This window comes from Ahaetulla prasina, chromosome 7 (genome assembly GCF_028640845.1).
Source record: "Ahaetulla prasina isolate Xishuangbanna chromosome 7, ASM2864084v1, whole genome shotgun sequence".
NCBI classification, from domain to species: domain Eukaryota; kingdom Metazoa; phylum Chordata; class Lepidosauria; order Squamata; family Colubridae; genus Ahaetulla; species Ahaetulla prasina.
The window spans coordinates 65,738,351-65,755,078 of record NC_080545.1 but is presented as its reverse complement, the minus strand read 5'-3'; the positions used below and the strand labels follow the sequence as shown (position 1 = coordinate 65,755,078).

Here is a 16,728-nt window from a genome sequence, read left to right as displayed (position 1 = left end):
AACTTATCTGCCCCTTCTCTTAACTGTGAACACTTTGTTATTATGTTTATGTTTTCCTTAGTTACACTTTTGCTCACTTCAGTAGAGTAACTGACACAAGATAACAGGTATAAACATTTAAATGCATTCAAAGTTGAGAATGAAAATGTCTTTCCTTGGTGTTTACATTAAATAAATCATTGCCACTACTTATTTATTCTTAGGATGCTAGGAAGCTGAAAACAAAATCTGACACAAGAGCCTCTCAAGGTGTTCTCCTGCAGGCCAGATGTGTTAGGGGATAGGGTGAAATCCTCTACGTATGCTGCTGTCTGGAAAGGTCCTGCACCAAAGGGTTGGAGGTTGAGGATGGTTCTTTTAGTGCCAGGCCTTTGCAGCCTAAGTACCCAATAGCTTTGTCTGAGAAATGGAAGAGGTAGAGGAAGCTCCATATACTGCCTTTCTTTGAATATTTGGGCAGAGTTTTGCAAGAGGGCCAAGGTATTGCTGAAATATCAGCCAGAGGTTGCCCAATCCTGGTATTCAGATGGCATTCTGTATAACTTCACAGACCATTGTGGCAGGGGTGAAATGTAAAATTTGTTACTACCGGTTCTGTGGGCGTGGCTTGGTGTGTGTGTGTGTGTGGGGGGGGTAATGTGATTGAGTGGGCGTGGTCTTTCTTTTTTCTTTTTAACTTTTAAAGGCATTCTTTCTACAACCTATTCAGCCGAAGAGATTGTAAAAAATGCTTTTAAAAGGTTTTGGCGATCGGGCAATTCAGCTGGGCTTGCCAGAGGATTTAAAAGCTTTTTTTTTACAACCTCTTCGGCCAAAGAAGTTATAGAAAAAATGCTTTTAAAGGGTTCTGACGATCCCAGCTGAGCCACGTGATCATCAGAGGCTTTTTTTTTACTTTTAAAAGCATTTTTTCAACCAAAGAAAAAATGCTTTTAAAAGTAAAAAAAAAACACCCTCTGATGATCACGTGACTCAGCTGGGGGGGGGCAGGAATTTTTGCTACCGGTTCTCTGAATTACCTGCCGCCATCGCTGCTGAATCAAGCGATCCGGTCCGAACCGGGTGCATTTCACCCCTCCATTTTGGGTAGTTCTATCTTGATGGCTTTGTGAGAGAGGAAAAACAGGCTTAAAAGAAATATATACCAGTATCATATACTTTCCCTGATGGCAACATAATACTTTTTGAAAGACAACTTATAATTTTTTGGAAATTTACCAGTTACTAGTCTTCCTCCAACGTTTTACAACTTGATGTTTTTCCCATTTTCATAGCTCTCAAGTAAGTTTTCAGATACAACCATTCATTGTTGTTACCATTTTTTTCAGAGAAAAATAGAGTAACAGTCTTAGCTTTTGCTTTGCTTCCTGACATAATTTATGTATTTATACTAATGATTAAATATTTTGTTTGTTTCAGAAACACAATGTTAAATGGGTTGTTATTGGAGATGAAAACTACGGGGAAGGCTCAAGTCGGGAACATGCAGCGTTGGAGCCGCGACATCTAGGAGGAAGGGCCATTATTGTCAAGAGTTTTGCCAGGATTCATGGTAAGACCACCACTTTCTGCAAAACAACTGCTGCTAGAAGGCTATTAGATATATAATATATTTTGCTCACCAGAATAATAGCACTCATATTTAGTTTGACTTTCTTGTATATCTTCAGGCAATTGTTGGAGATAGAGAAAAAGCAATGTTAATAAAATCTAATAAATCTAATAAAACTCAAGACCAAGTAAGAATGAGATTATTAATTGTAGTATAAATGTAACAACTTAAATATGATAAAAAAAATTTAGGCGTATATACTGTTAAAATTGATAAGTATTGATTTGCTGTCAATACTTCTACCTGCTGCCTAGTTTAGCCCAATTCAATGCAGTCCCACTGGAGCTAAGCAATTGATTTTGTATCTCCCTCCTTAAAGAAAGCATGCAGATACCTTGAGAAGGGACATCATCAAGTGTTCCTGTGACAGGAAGAAATGTAGCCCAGACTTTCCCAAGGAAAAAAAAGGGAGTGTTGGTAAATAGTAGGAGATTCACTTTCAGGGAACCAGAATCAGCAGTCTGTAGACTCATCAATCATTCTAGGGAGATATGTTGTCTCCCTGCAGCAAAATCAAAGATGTGGCTGAGAGCCTTACTAAAATAATCAAGCCCACAGATTACTATCCCTTTCTGCTCATTCATGTGAGGATGAATGACATGACAATGACCCTGAAAACAATATCAAGAAACTATGAGCAGATCAGCAAGAAATTTAAGGAGTTAGAAGCACAGGTAATGTTTTCATTGGTACTTCTAATGAAAAATCAACATCCAATGAGGGAACAAATAATTTTAGAAATAAACCACTGGTTTAGGAGATGGTGCCATCAAGAGAACTTTGGATTCTTAGACCATGGTCTGCATTATCTACATCAGGAGTAGTTAACCTTTTTATTTATTTATTTATTTATTTATTTATTTATTTATTTCGATTTTTATACCGCCCTTCTCCCGGAGGACTCAGGGCGGTGTACAGCCAAGTAAAAATTCAATATATAAACATTAAAAAGAGGTTAAAAAGAAATATTATAATGTGGCCGAAATTTTAAAACCATTTAAAATCTTAAAACATAAATACCCCAATAAAATTTCAATCTAGTCCCGCTTGAATAAATAGGTGCGTTTTCAGCTCACGCCGAAAGGTCCGAAGATCAGGCAATTGACGTAAACCGGGGGGAAGTTCATTCCAGAGCGTAGGAGCTCCAACAGAGAAGGCCCTTCCTGGGGCCGCCAGCCGACATTGCTTGGCGGACGGCACCCTGAGAAGGCCCTCTCTGTGTGAGCGTACGGGTCGGTGGGAGGCACAAGGTAACAGCAGGCGGTCCCGTAAGTACCCGGGTCCTAAGCCATGGAGCGCTTTAAAGGTGGTAACCAAAATCTTGAAGCGCACCCGAAAGACCACAGGAAGCCAGTGCAAGCTGCGCAGGATTGGTGTTACATGGGAGCAACGAGTTGCCCCCACTATTACCCGCGCAGCTGCATTCTGGACTAACTGCAGCCTCCGGGTGCACTTCAAGGGCAGCCCCATGTAGAGAGCATTGCAATAGTCCAAGCGGGAAGTGACAAGGGCATGAGTGACCGTGCATAAGGCATCCCGGTCAAGAAAGGGGCGCAACTGGCACACCAAGCGCACTTGGTGGAAGGCCCTCTTGAGACGGCCGCCAAATGATCGTCAAACGACAGTCGCCCATCCAAGAGGACACCCAAGTTGCGCACCTCTCCGTTGGGGCCAATAACTCGCCCCCCACAGCCAGCTGCGGCTGCAGCTGACTGTACCGGGGTGCCGGCATCCACAGCCACTCCGTCTTGGGGGGATTGAGGTTGAGTCTGTTTCTCCCCATCCAGACCCATACAGCTTCCAGCACCGGGACAGCACTTGACAACCGTTGGGGTGGTTCGGGTGGAAAGTACAGCTGAGTATCATCAGTGTACAGATGATAACTCACCCGAAACCACTGATGACCTCACCCAGCGGCTTCATGTAGATGTTGAACAGGAGGGGCAAGAGAATCGACCCCTGAGGCACCCCACAAGTAAGGTGCCTCGCGGTCGACCTCTGCCCCCGTCAACACCGTCTGCGACCGGTCAGAGAGATAGGAGGAGAACCACCGATAAACGGTGCCTCCCATTCCCAACCCCTCCAACCGGTGCAGCAAGATACCATGGTCGATGGTATCAAACGCCGCTGAGAGATCTAATAGGACCAGGGCAGAGGAACAACCCCTATCCCTGGCCCTCCAGAGGTCATCTACCAACGCGACCAAAGCTGTCTCCAGATTGTGACCGCCCGAAGCCGGACTGAACGGGTCTAGATAGACAGCTTCATCCAGGTACCGGGGAAGCTGCCATGCAACCACACTCTCTACAACCTTCGCCACAAAGCGAAGGTTGGAGACAGGAGATAATTTCCCAAAATAGCTGGGTCCAGGGAAGGCTTCTTGAGGAGGGGTCTCACCACTGCCTCTTTCAAAGCAGCGGGGAAAACCCCTTCCATCAATGAAGCATTTATAATTCCCCAGAGCCAGCCTCGTGTCACTTCCTGAGTAGCCAGCACCAGCCAGGAAGGACACGGGTCCAGTAAACATGTGGTCGCATGTAGCCTCCCCAGTAACCTGTCCACATCCTCGAGAGCCACAGTCTCAAACTCATCCCAAATAACCTCAACAAGACGTGCCTCTGCCATCCCATTTGGATCATCGCAATTTTGGTCTAGACTATCCCGAAGCTGAACGATTTTATCGTATAGATAACCGTTAAACTCCTCAACACGTCCCTGTAGGGGATCATCCCGCCCCTCCTGATGAAGGAGGGAGCGAGTCACCCGGAACAGGGCGGCCGGGCGGTTATCTGCCGATGCAATGAGGGTGGAAACGTAGGAAAGTTTCGCCTCCCTCATTGCCACTAGGTAGGTCTTAGTAAAAGATCTCACTAGTGTCCGATCAGCCTCGGAACGGCTAGACCTCCAGGTACTCTCTAGGCGTCTTCTCCGGCGTTTCATCTCCCTCAGCTCCTCAGAGAACCAAGGAGCCAAGTGATATCTGCGCCGGGTCAGAGGCCGCAAAGGCACGACACGGTCCAAAGCCCCCGTCGCGGCCCGCTCCCAGGCCGCAACTGGTTCTTCAGTCGTGCCGTGGGCAAGATCCTCAGGGAACGGCCCAAGCTCCGTCCGGAACATCTCAGGGTCCATCAGGCGCCTGGGACGGAACCAACGCATTGGCTCCGTCTCCCTGCGGTGGTGAGCGGCGGTCTGAAAGTCCAGGCGAAGGAGAAAATGATCCGACCATGACACCGGTTCCGTCATTAAATCTCCTAATACCAGATCATTAATCCACTGTCCAGAGATAAAAATCAGATCTAGTGTGCCTCCCCCGGTGTGTGTGGGGCCATCAGTTACTTGAATCAGGTCCATGGCCGTCATGGAAGCCAGGAACTCCTGAGCTACCGTTGATGACAAGCCAGCCGATGGCAAGTTGAAGTCCCCCATGACCAAAAGTCTGGGAGTCTCAACTGCCACCCCGGCAAGCACCTCCAGCAGCTCAGGCAGGGCTGTAGTCAAGCAGCAAGGAGCCAGGTACGCGATCAACAGACCCATCTGATTCCTATGGCCCCACTTCACAAGGAGGGATTCACAACCAGCTATCTGAGGCACAGTGGACTCCCTCGGCTCTAGACTTTCTCTAATCACAACCGCCACCCCCCCACCCCTACCTTGGGCCCTCGGCTGATGAAATGCACGGAAACCTGGAGGGCACAGTTCAACCAGGGGAACACCCCCCTCTGTGTCCAACCAGGTCTCCGTAATGCCCGTAATGTCCGCGGACTCCCTCTGTATAAGATCGTAAATCAAGGGGCCTTATTTACCACGGACCGGCATTGCACAGCATCAGTCAAGACCCAAGCTCTGAGGATCTTGGCTATCCGGGGAACGGGTAAGGACTGAGGGGCCGGAGCACGTGATTGCCTTTAAACATCGAGCACGTGCTCCCAGGGGACGATGCGACCCCTTGCCTCCGCCATATCTGCCTCTCCCACTTACCGTACAGATGGAATGACACTCTACGCTCTGAATATCCCCCTTCCCCCCTGTCTTCGGACCCAATGAAATAAAGCCGTGAGCACGCACTGGGACTGGACATACCCTCCCTCCCACCCCAATGGGTTTCCCCCCCCCATCTCCACCCTCCCCCCCCCAACCCTTAAAATCCCCATTAAAACTCCCCTTAAAAAATCTATTAAAACATCTATTAATTTATTTATACTTACCGCCCACTTTTGTATCTCTGTTAGTAATAAAATTTTCTAACTGCCCACCCACAGTAATGCACTGTGTCTCGTCGTGTGCGCATGCCTCTTGCGCATTGTGGATTGGGTTTGGGGGAAGGGCGCCAGCTACCAGCTCTACTTGTCTGTTACAGCTGGGTGGTGTGGGGGGAGATGCGCGAGCTAATCTGGGATGAGGCTCTTTTGTTTGCGATTGCACTATAGCACCATTTAGTTTCACTTATGTAACGTGAACTAAACTTATGTATGGGCGATACAAATAGTATATTTTCAGAAATTTAAATTGTCACAGGAAATTTTATGAAAACCTAATGAAAATGTTTTTAAATAATGCTATGAATTTTTTTTAAAAAGTCAATTAAATTTAAAAAAAAGGAAAGTGCTTCAGTATCGGACAAAACCCCTACCGCCCACCATGAAAGCTGGAACGCCACTAGTGGGCGGTAGGGACCAGGTTGACTACCACTGATCTAATTAGTTACAAATTCTAACAAAATGGTTAAATGCTATGAATTTTTTAAAAAAAGTCAATTAAATTAAAAAAAAAAGGAAAGTGCTTCAGTATCGAACAAAACCCCTACCGCCCACCATGAAAGCTGGAATGCCCACTAGTGGGCGGTAGGGACTAGGTTGACTACCTCTGCTCTACATGAAGGGCTTCTGGTAAGACATGGGCTGTACCTCACAATAACCGGGAAGAATGTATTTGGAAAATGACTGGCTCAGTTTATCCAAAGGACTTTAAATAAAACTGAGTGGGGGGAGAGGGTGACCAATCTTTAGGATCTAATCCCAAGCATCAACCCCAAGACAACCAATCAAACAAGGAGGTAGAAAGATATCATCCAGTTTCATTTGTATATCCAGTATAATGTCCTTTCATATTATTCCAAACAAAGCCTATCCATAACGTCAGACATTTAAAAAATTAGTTTCTGGATCCATTTTTCACAATTTTTCTTCAGTATGTTGAAGTATTTTGTTCCATTTTGTATTAGTAAATTCAAATGCTCTTCTCTCATTGTGATCTTTATTTCCTTCTGGATTCCTCAACCATCTAGCCCAGTAGTTCCCAGTGTGGGCCCCACGCCCCACAGGGGGGCAATTTGATTTTTAATGGGGGCAATTGGAACCTTGTTTAAACCTAATTAATGGCCTTTTAGGCTTCCTCTGCGTGAGTAGGAGTTCACTTTTTGATTAGTAAGAATTATATGTCACCGGGGAAGGTATCAGAATTTTAGAGATGCTTAGGTAGGGCATGGCCAAAAAAAAGTTGGGAACCACTGAGCTAGCCTTTAAAATCTCATTTTAGCAATTTTTAGAAATACCTTAGTAAAGTACACAGCCTGTTAATACTTCTGTTGATGGCAATCGTTTGATAGTACTAATGCTGGTTAAGACTGTTAGGGAACTAAGGGTTGTCCAGTGAAAGAGGATCTATATGTACTGTACTCCAAAGCAAACTGGTGGTAAGATGGGATGTCTGCTTTTATGCCCAAGAATTATATGTTCAACCAAACACAAATGATTGTAATAGCAATAGCACTTAGAGCCCTCTCTAAGTTGTTTACAAAGTCAGCATATTGTCCCCAACAATGTGGGTTCTCATTTTACCTACTTCAGAAGCTGAGTGAGTGCTCCCCCATTTCTTCTCAGATTCTTCTCATCCCAGAGAATAAACCTGGCATAAACTAAATATGCGCAGGGCCTAAGACTATACCTCAAAATACTTTTCAGGTGTGGAGATTACTTGATTGTGCTTAATGTTACATTTTCCTTTTTTTTTTGTTTTGGCTGGAGGCAAAAAATATTTTATTTTGAATTATGCAATAAAGAATTTGAGCAATACTCAAATTAAGTCAGTGCATACAATTGAAAGAATGGAGTTTTCTGCACATGGCAGGAAAAAGATTTTGAACTGCCATTGAAGAGGTGGAGTTAATTTCCTATCAATTTCATCTTTCAGTGAACTAAATGTTACTTTGTGGTAAGTACAACTACCATTCCTATCAGCTTAACAAAATTAGATACATATGCAAGGCTGAAGGAATATAGATAGGATGCTAAGCAATCAATTTCATAAATATTTGAAGGTACTTGTGACGATGAGATGCAAGGCATATTGCAAAATGCACAAATAGCATTGAGGTTTTGCTCTTGGCAATAGTCTACTGGAATGCACATTCTAATATATTAAATTTAAATCTTTTACCAGAAACCAATTTGAAGAAGCAAGGACTCTTGCCACTAACATTTGCTGATCCAGCTGATTATGACAAGATCCACCCTGTGGACAAGCTAAGCATTGTGGGTCTAAAAGATTTTGCCCCCGGAAAGGTAAATGGTCTCAGCTCTCAGCCCTACTCCTTCTCCATCTCATTTTCTTGCACCTTCTTTATCATGAACTACTGTATTTCAGGGTTCTGATACATGCAACAGTGTATTTGAAAATACATTAATACTTTTTGCTGAACTTTACATATTAAAAATACAACTTATGTCAAATGAAACTGAATATATTATTTGGTCAAGTGTGATTAGATATACTAGGAATTTGTCTCCAGTGCAGCAGCTCTTAGTGTACACGCAAAGCAATAGAATAATGATAATCATAATAATACCAATAAAAGAGAGAGTATAGAAGATAATAAGAATAAATAATAATATTACAACCATACTGAGAATACACTTGAATTCTCAGAAATATTCAAATCTACAGGAAATTAGAAGAGTGTACAAAACATTTGGAAGATAAAATTTTATTGTTGAGAGTAGAAAACTGGTGTTTTGAGTTCAAGACAAGCTATTCCATGCATTGTGGAAGTACCTCAGGCTTGGAACAGGTATCGAGACTGTTTGGGGCTTGAAACACCTCAGAAGCAGTTTTATATTCAAAATGGAACATTTTTAAATTTTGTGAAATTTCATGTTTGAAACAAAATAAACTGCTTTGCATATCCCTAGTGTATTTAGAAATAGACAAAATGTACAGGTTGGTTTATCATATATGGTAGCTAGTGTTTCTTCACTCTAGTAGCTGTGTTTTTTCTTCTTTCTACAATGTATTTTGTTATACATGAATTTAAAGAATACATATTGTATTTTGGGGAAGAATGTATTTTTTTTTCCAAATCCAGTGTTGAGAGTAGAAACTGAATATTTGCCAATGCTTCATATGCTGAAGAAGCTACACCCACTTGGAGGTGGTGCTTCTCTAAGCTTCTTCAGCCTTGATGCCGGAGCATTTCAAAGCACTATTGAGATTTGAAGCATTGCAGGGATATTAAAATGGGGGAGAGCAGCATTTCTTGGCTGGTATGTCTTAACATTAATGGGTTAAAGTAGAATATTGAATTTAAGAGGCTTACTTAGGGGAAATGCTGTGTTCTGCCAAATCTAGTACAATACCTGGATCTTTGCATATTTTGTATTCAATATTTGGTAAGATTAGATAAATGATCAAATGAGGGAGTAAATCATGGCATATTATGTAGACCCTTAAATTCAGAAACTAAATATTCCCAAGTTCTTGTGGTAAATGTTTTAGAGGATATCAGATGTCTAAAAACCACCAGAGTTAATAATGATTTAACAAAATGCATACTTATGATGGGAAGTCCAAACATATATATATATATATATTTCTCCAATTTCTCCAACAGCCCCTGAAATGCATCATTAAACATCCTAATGGGAGCCAAGAAACAATAATATTGAACCACACCTTCAATGAGACTCAGATTGAGTGGTTCAAAGCTGGTAGCGCACTCAACAGAATGAAAGAGCTACAGAAGCACTGAATCTACGCACATAATGTATCAGTGGACTTGATGAGTAATCTCCATTAAAGTGCAATTCCACGACAATTCTTGAGAATAAATGTAATGTGATCAAATGTAACTTTAGCTTCCTATTCATTTCAATTCACTTGCCTACACCAATAAAAGTATTTTCTTTCTTTTCTTTTTTCCATTATACAGTTCTATCTTTCATAGCTGCCTGTTTTTAATGCATTTCGGTTGTCTAATATTGCTTCATATTTATTTTTCAATTATTTTCTTGCCCAGTAATTTCAGTGATGACGAAAGAATGAAAAATTAGATGATTATTGCTCTTGTGGAAAATAAAATTGTAACTGACATACCTGATTTCTGAGTGTCCCTAGTAGCACTTTGTTCAAGTTTGTGAGGAATGAGTGTACTAAAAATTGAGAGTGCATTGTTTGAAAACTTAGCAATACAAGTGCCATAAATAATATGTATGCACCTGGAATCATGTAATTTTGATTACAACCTTATTTGTCTTAAAGAGTTTCAGTAAACATCCTGATCTATGAATTATTTCTGCTACACTATGAAACTGACAGCATATTGATATTTCCATATATCAAGTAGATCTTTTCCCATTTAACAGAAATTTCTACCTGTGTCTTCAGCTCTAAATGACTCACTTCTCTTCTTTTATAATGTTCTTACCCATCCCATCCCTATGTCTTACTTTTAAAAGAAGCACTAAAAATTGAAAATAATTTTAGTTGTGACTGCTTATAATGCTGTTTACTAGTATGTTACATAAACATACTGATGTTTATGACACAACTTGGAATTCAATAATTATATATTTTAAGTATAGTTCTGTTGTGGTTATTGTAGTTTTTTGTTTCCTATTGAGAAATAGATTAGTTCACAAAAAGATGTCTTAATGATGCTAGGAGCCTGCCACCTCTCATGCTTCCTGATTGCGTTTAAGTGACTCTTTTAAAAACATAGTGTGAAATGATTTCATATTAAAACACACTCATGTAGTGGTATTCACTTGGTGTCTTTCAGATATATTTCAATTCCCATCACATTCAGCCAGGATGATCAAGAACTGTGGATGATGGGGATTATTAATCAAATATAAACAGATTATCAAATGATTGGTTTATAGCCAGAACTCTATAAATTATTTCCAAAATATCAATAGCATTGATTCAGAGTTCAGCTGCTTTTCGTATCATCTGTTTCCTATACAACAAATACTAATGTTTTGGGATCATTCTGGAATGACCTATACCTTTCACAGAATAGTTTGAAGGCATTTTTTTATTCAATCTGCATGTCTTAAGTTGTCAGCACCTTCCTATTTTTACATCAACATAAGCGGTTTTAGAGAATATTCCCAAAACTAATTTTTGACATAGAATACATTTTTATGTAATGAAAGCAGCTTATCATATTTCTCAGTAGTGAGCCATGCTATGAATATTAATTAAAATGCTATTACATCTTCCTGAAATCACTGAGTCCTGCTCTGATACAGTTTGCTGTAGTACTTAGTTCTTGAAAATTACAGCTTTTCAAGTGATCAAAATTATTAAACATAGTCATCCCCTAAATTTCTAGAGGCCTGGAATACTTAACTATCCAAGCTGATGAATTATGGATAAGCTAAACAACATATTTTATTACACTTATGCAGGGAAAGGTACCACTGTAACCGACAAGCCATATGAAAATGTCGAAACCAAACTGAAAATATTTAGATATTTTTACCCTGCTTTTATTATTTTTATAAATAATTCAAGGCAAACAAACATACCTAATACTCTTTCTTCCTCCTATTTTCTCCATAGCAACAAAGCTTTGAGATGAGTTGGGTTACAAGAAAGTGACTGACTGAAAATCACCCAGCTGACTTTCATGCCTAAAGCAGGACTAGGGCTCACAAACTCATGGTTTCTAGTTTGGGGCCTTAATAACTAGACCAAACTTGGTTTCATAATACTTACATGCTTGGTGCCTTAGCCATTTGATCAATTTGGCTCTCATAATATTTGTATCGATGTTAGAAATTAGTGCTATTTCCTGCTTCACAGTATTGTGCATGAGACTTTTCCCCCCCTGAAAAATAGAGCACAGTGACATGAGCACTGAACAAAAATAAGTTCATCTTCAAAAACAAATGAAGATAAGTACCCCGGAACAGAGGTATTTTGGCATTTATGAAACTGCTTCCCATTTTTCCTCTAAAATGTATCTACCTCTGCTTGAAAGGTACCAGTCTTTGTAAGTGGGATGTAAGAATTGCAGACACTCTTGGCTACGCTTATCATACTAATGAAGTATGAATTACAAGTTGTGTAGTGAAAAACTACAATTCCACAGCATGTATATCTAATAGTTTTAATTACAAATGTAAAACTAGTCATAAACAAGATTGTTGTAACAGATTTTAGTATTTTGTTTCATTGCTATATTTGTTCTTTAAAAGGCAAGAAACACCATTGCCTAAAGATAGATGCAATGTCCAGGGAAAAACAAGATTTTTCTATGTAGCAACATAGGAACAACAACCTCTTCCTAATACAAAAACTTGGTTGAGAAAGCTGGATTTTTAAAAAAAAATGTAACTCATTGGTTAGAACATTGTGTTCTAAACCAAAAAAAAAATGTAGCTGTTATCTGTCAATAGTTTCCAATAAAACATGGCTCATTTTGCACAATAGAATACAGGCTACCCACCTAACCAAACTAAATATAATACTCTTAATCATTTGCTTACAGGAACAGAACAAGACATGAAGATAGGGAAGCTGAATGGATTCTACTTGTACTGTTAACTTTTTCAGCTGCTTTGCAATCTAGTCTGGAATCTTGTATTGCCAATATGAGGCTCATTCATTTTTGGTTTTATGTTATTTGCACACTGAGGAGATTCAAACTAGTCCAAACCAGGCGCTGAAGACCCGATTCTGCCAGCGGGCCTGGGGAACCCAGAGTGGGATGGAACCCATTAACTGGCGTGTGTGATCTGCTGTCACCAGGGTGAGGGGTGATTTTATTATACTATATTAATTTATTTAATTCTTTTTATTAGTTTTATTGTTTTAAATGTGGTTTTATATTCTGTAAGCCACCTTGAGTTGTTATAGGCAAATAGGCGGCAATATAAATTCAATCAATCAATCAATAAAATGAGATTAGTAGCAATACAATACCAAGTTTCTTTCCTGTCATAGCTTTTGCTGAAAGTTCAAGACTAAAAAGCCAGCACATTGGTAACCCATATGTTAATCCCTTCAGAATGTGTCAGAATTGCTTTAAATGCTTGCTACTGTGAAAATAATAAAACGGCTGTTTACTTTCATACTGCTTGCTTCTATATCTTTTCCCTCAAGAAATGTTTTGTTTTCTTAAGAACAAAACAAAATTTATATCCTGTGATATTAGAAAAGAAATACTATACTGCCTATCTTGAGCCAACAAAACAAATCCCATTTTTATATTATTTTTTACATGAATGACATTAAGTTGTTTGCTAAGTGACATCATTGACTTGCTGGTCCACTTGACATGGATCTACAGTGAAGACACTGGGATGTAATTTGGACTGGAGAAGTGTAGCCAGAGGGTATTTAAGATTGGGAAGGTAGTTAAGACTGATGGGCTGGAACTACCAGCAGTAGTGTTACCAATTCCCAAAGTCAGTATATCAACCAGAAGGATGGCAGGCAGAGTCTGGTGAGTGTCAAAGCCCCTGCCCTGGACAAAACCCAGAACATCCAGGAATACATAAGTAAAATGAGCTGTTGAGACAGCAGTAGACCTGGGAGGAAGATGAAGCAGAGGAAGTGCCATGGTAAGAAAAAGACCCTATGTACCAGGGGGTCCCAACCCCTGGACTGCAGCCTGTTACCTGGCCACTGCCCATTGGGAACCAGGCTGCATAAGCAGTGGACGAGCGTACAAAGCTTCATTTGCTCATTCACAGGATTAGGCTGAGCACACAAACTCATCCTCCCCCCCCCCCGGTGTACCACCACTGGTCTGTGCAGCCAAAAAGATTGGGGACTGCTGCTGTGTGGGATGTTCTATTGATAGCGAGCTAAGACGGTAGACTGGGAAATTCTATGAACAACTAGAAAGGGCTTAACAAAGAGACAGCAGTGAGGCGCTGATCATAGCAGCATAAGAACAGGCACTAAGGACTAGATTCACCAGAAGCAGGGGTCTGCCACACTAGACAGGATCCAAGGTGCAAACTATGCAGAAAGGCCTGAGAGGGAGTCTAACATACAATAGCAGGGTGTAAGATTCAGGCAGGAACAGCATACACTGAACAGCCAAGTAGCTGGCAATGTGTACAGAAACATCTACACAGTGTATGGACTAGATTCTCCCAAGTCCAGATGGGAGTTTCTATAGAAGGTTGTAGACATCCTGTGGAACTTCCAGATCCATACAGACAGGCAAATACTGGATATCACTGGACAATAGACAAGGGGGATGATAGATATAATGGTGCCAGATAACAGCAACATCAGGAAGAAAGACTATGAAAAGCTGGAGAATACGGGGGTTGAAGGAGAAACTAGAGAGGATATGGAAAATAAAATTCAAAGTAGTCCCAGTGGAAGTAGGAACACTGACCAGCAGGATCTCTATCCAGGTAACTAGAAAGTTGTGTCTCTGAAAGCCACAAGTCTCCCAAATGGCTAGAGCCAATCCATAGTCTCTACTGGGTTGGGGCTTCTGTATACATTTCTGAGAGCAACTCTCTATCCTGTTCTCAATTACCACATGATAAAAACATGTGTATTTACCCAAGTATATCTTTTACATCAGTTTAACCTCATTTAAATCTGGTTTTTTTTAGTTTTCCTAGTATTTTTAATATAGCTTTATATTTATCTTATATGCTTTCATTATTTTCACGATTATCCAGTTTAGGAACTCTTAGGAGTAGAATAAGTAATAAGCAACATGATAAATGTTTTTAACATTGTCTTGTAGCATTTCCTTCCCCCACTTTTTAAATCATAATGCTTATCAATGCTGAGATTGTCGGGCTATTTTAATGTGGTGGCATACATTTGTATTTTTCTTTAGTTGGTTATTCTAGTAAAAAAAACCAGAATGGAGTAAAAATGGTCCAAACAATGAAGCAAATTAGAAATGTGCTGACCTCTCTATTAATAACACCATCGTTAGGTAAAATTTGCCATGCACCCAGGATAAAAAGATGTTTTAATGCATAGATTTCTATGCACATTCATATTTATTTGTTTATACAATACTTAAATAACTATTTTGAACAAAAAATCACTTTCTCTTCTGAGAATATTCAATCCTAATGTATAAGTAACTTCCTCACTTCTTTCCTTCTTTTTCCTCTAGGTTAAGTAGGAATGCATGCCTTTTGGACAAAGCCACATAACATTTAAATTCCAACAATGAAACAACCATTAGCCTATAAACTTGAACAAATATTAAAAGGTATCAATTATATCTTGGTGGGGAGACTTTGAATCCTCATATGATTGATACATAATTCTCAATTATTATGAAAAAGTGGGGGGGAGTAAAGAGAAGGAGGAAGCAAGTCCTCAGCCACACAAAAGGAAGAACTGCTTAATTTCTTTTGATAGAAATTCTGCTCACTGGTATAAAATCTCCCCTCCTTCAGTGCAAGAGATTTATATTCAGGTCTCAGATACAATCTGTTGTGAATGGAAGCATCTTGGCACATGGAATAGCCTTCTTTTGTGTATGCAGAACCCGGCAATCTTCTCCAGCTAAAGTCATGGAAAGAAATGTTAATAACAGATGTGAAAAAACACTGATCTGTACAAGCAATTGTCTAGATACGCTGAAGCCTGGGAGACCATCAATTTCATTCAGAAAACAGTTTGTCCTTCTAAGATAATAGAGAAGTGACCCCACATGGAATTTTAAAATTCTTGTCTAGATGTTTCTATATTTTGAATGCTTCAAAGATGAACCAAAATAGTTTCCCAGTTCTTTCCCCTATTATCTCTAAGGGGCATAACAAACACATGATTTGCATGCAGAAAAAGCTAACTTTGCTACTATTTCCATTTAGGACAGGTGGGGAACTTGCAACCCTTGGGCTACATGTAATTTTGTACTCATTTGTTGTTCCCAGATCACTCAGATTTACATAGTTGAATTTTATGGCAAAAGCAATGATTTATAACCTTTTCCTTCTTTGGGGATAAGTCTCTGTGCCTGATACATAAAAATGCAAAAACACTGTAGGTCCACTAAGCTTCTGCAAGGTTTAGTTACAAACATATTTTTATGTTAACTGCTGCTGGTGTAAAAAGGAAAAAAATAGGCTGAAAAAGTTTGGTATCACTCTTTGCAAAGGTTATTGCTAACCCTAACCCTAACCTCATCAGACTTGCCTCACCAGGCCCCATCCTCCCAAAAGATAAAGTTCTAAAAGAGAATTATCCTATTACCTGGGTAGTTACTGCCAAGGTAGCCAGATTCCTTTACAACTGGTACTCTACAACAGTACAACAGTATCATCTAGCTAGCACAGCAAGAGGGATGATGCAAATTACAGTCCCAATAAACTTGGATTGTTTTGCAAGAGGTCAGATTTGAGAAGATTGCAGAAAAACATATTGGGTTAGAAAGGCAAATGCATGTGAAGTCCCAATTTTTAGAATGTCCTCATCCCCATTAGGTGACAATAGAATTGCAGAATTCATTTTTGTAGTAGGTGGTTGTTAACTAGGTTTTTTAAATATATTCGGCAAATAGAACCACGATAGCTTTGTGGACATCATTATTTTGCTTAGTGGACACTGAACATGCATAATAGTAGCTGGCAAGAATTCTTACTATGGAAATAAGCAGACATGGCTGGAATTGGGCCTATTGACCAGCCACAAAAGAGGGCAGGATCTGTCACTTTTTAAGGTTGTGTAGGAAAGGCAATGTCAGCACCTGAGTGGTTCTTTAATTTCTTACCTTTATATAGTATGCAGTTCCTAATAAAGCCATCTTCTCTTTTGTACAGCTATTAGCAAATGTGTGAGATCCACCTCCGCTTTCCTACCCAGTAAGAAATATTCCTGAGGCATGGGTTGCTGGTACA

General features: G+C 40.2%; 1 protein-coding gene across 1 annotated transcript in view; it reads left to right on the top strand.

Annotated features, from left to right (window-relative positions):
- The window catches only part of ACO2 (aconitase 2), a 36,516-nt gene extending 26,533 nt beyond the window's left edge, over nt 1-9,983 (top strand). The window contains exons 16-18 of the mRNA XM_058189668.1: nt 1,420-1,552; nt 8,051-8,172; nt 9,498-9,983. Of these exons, the coding sequence (XP_058045651.1) occupies nt 1,420-1,552; nt 8,051-8,172; nt 9,498-9,635 (393 nt within the window). The 3' untranslated portion in view covers nt 9,636-9,983. The remainder of the gene's footprint in view (nt 1-1,419; nt 1,553-8,050; nt 8,173-9,497) is intronic.
- Nucleotides 9,984-16,728: the final 6,745 nt, after the last annotated feature.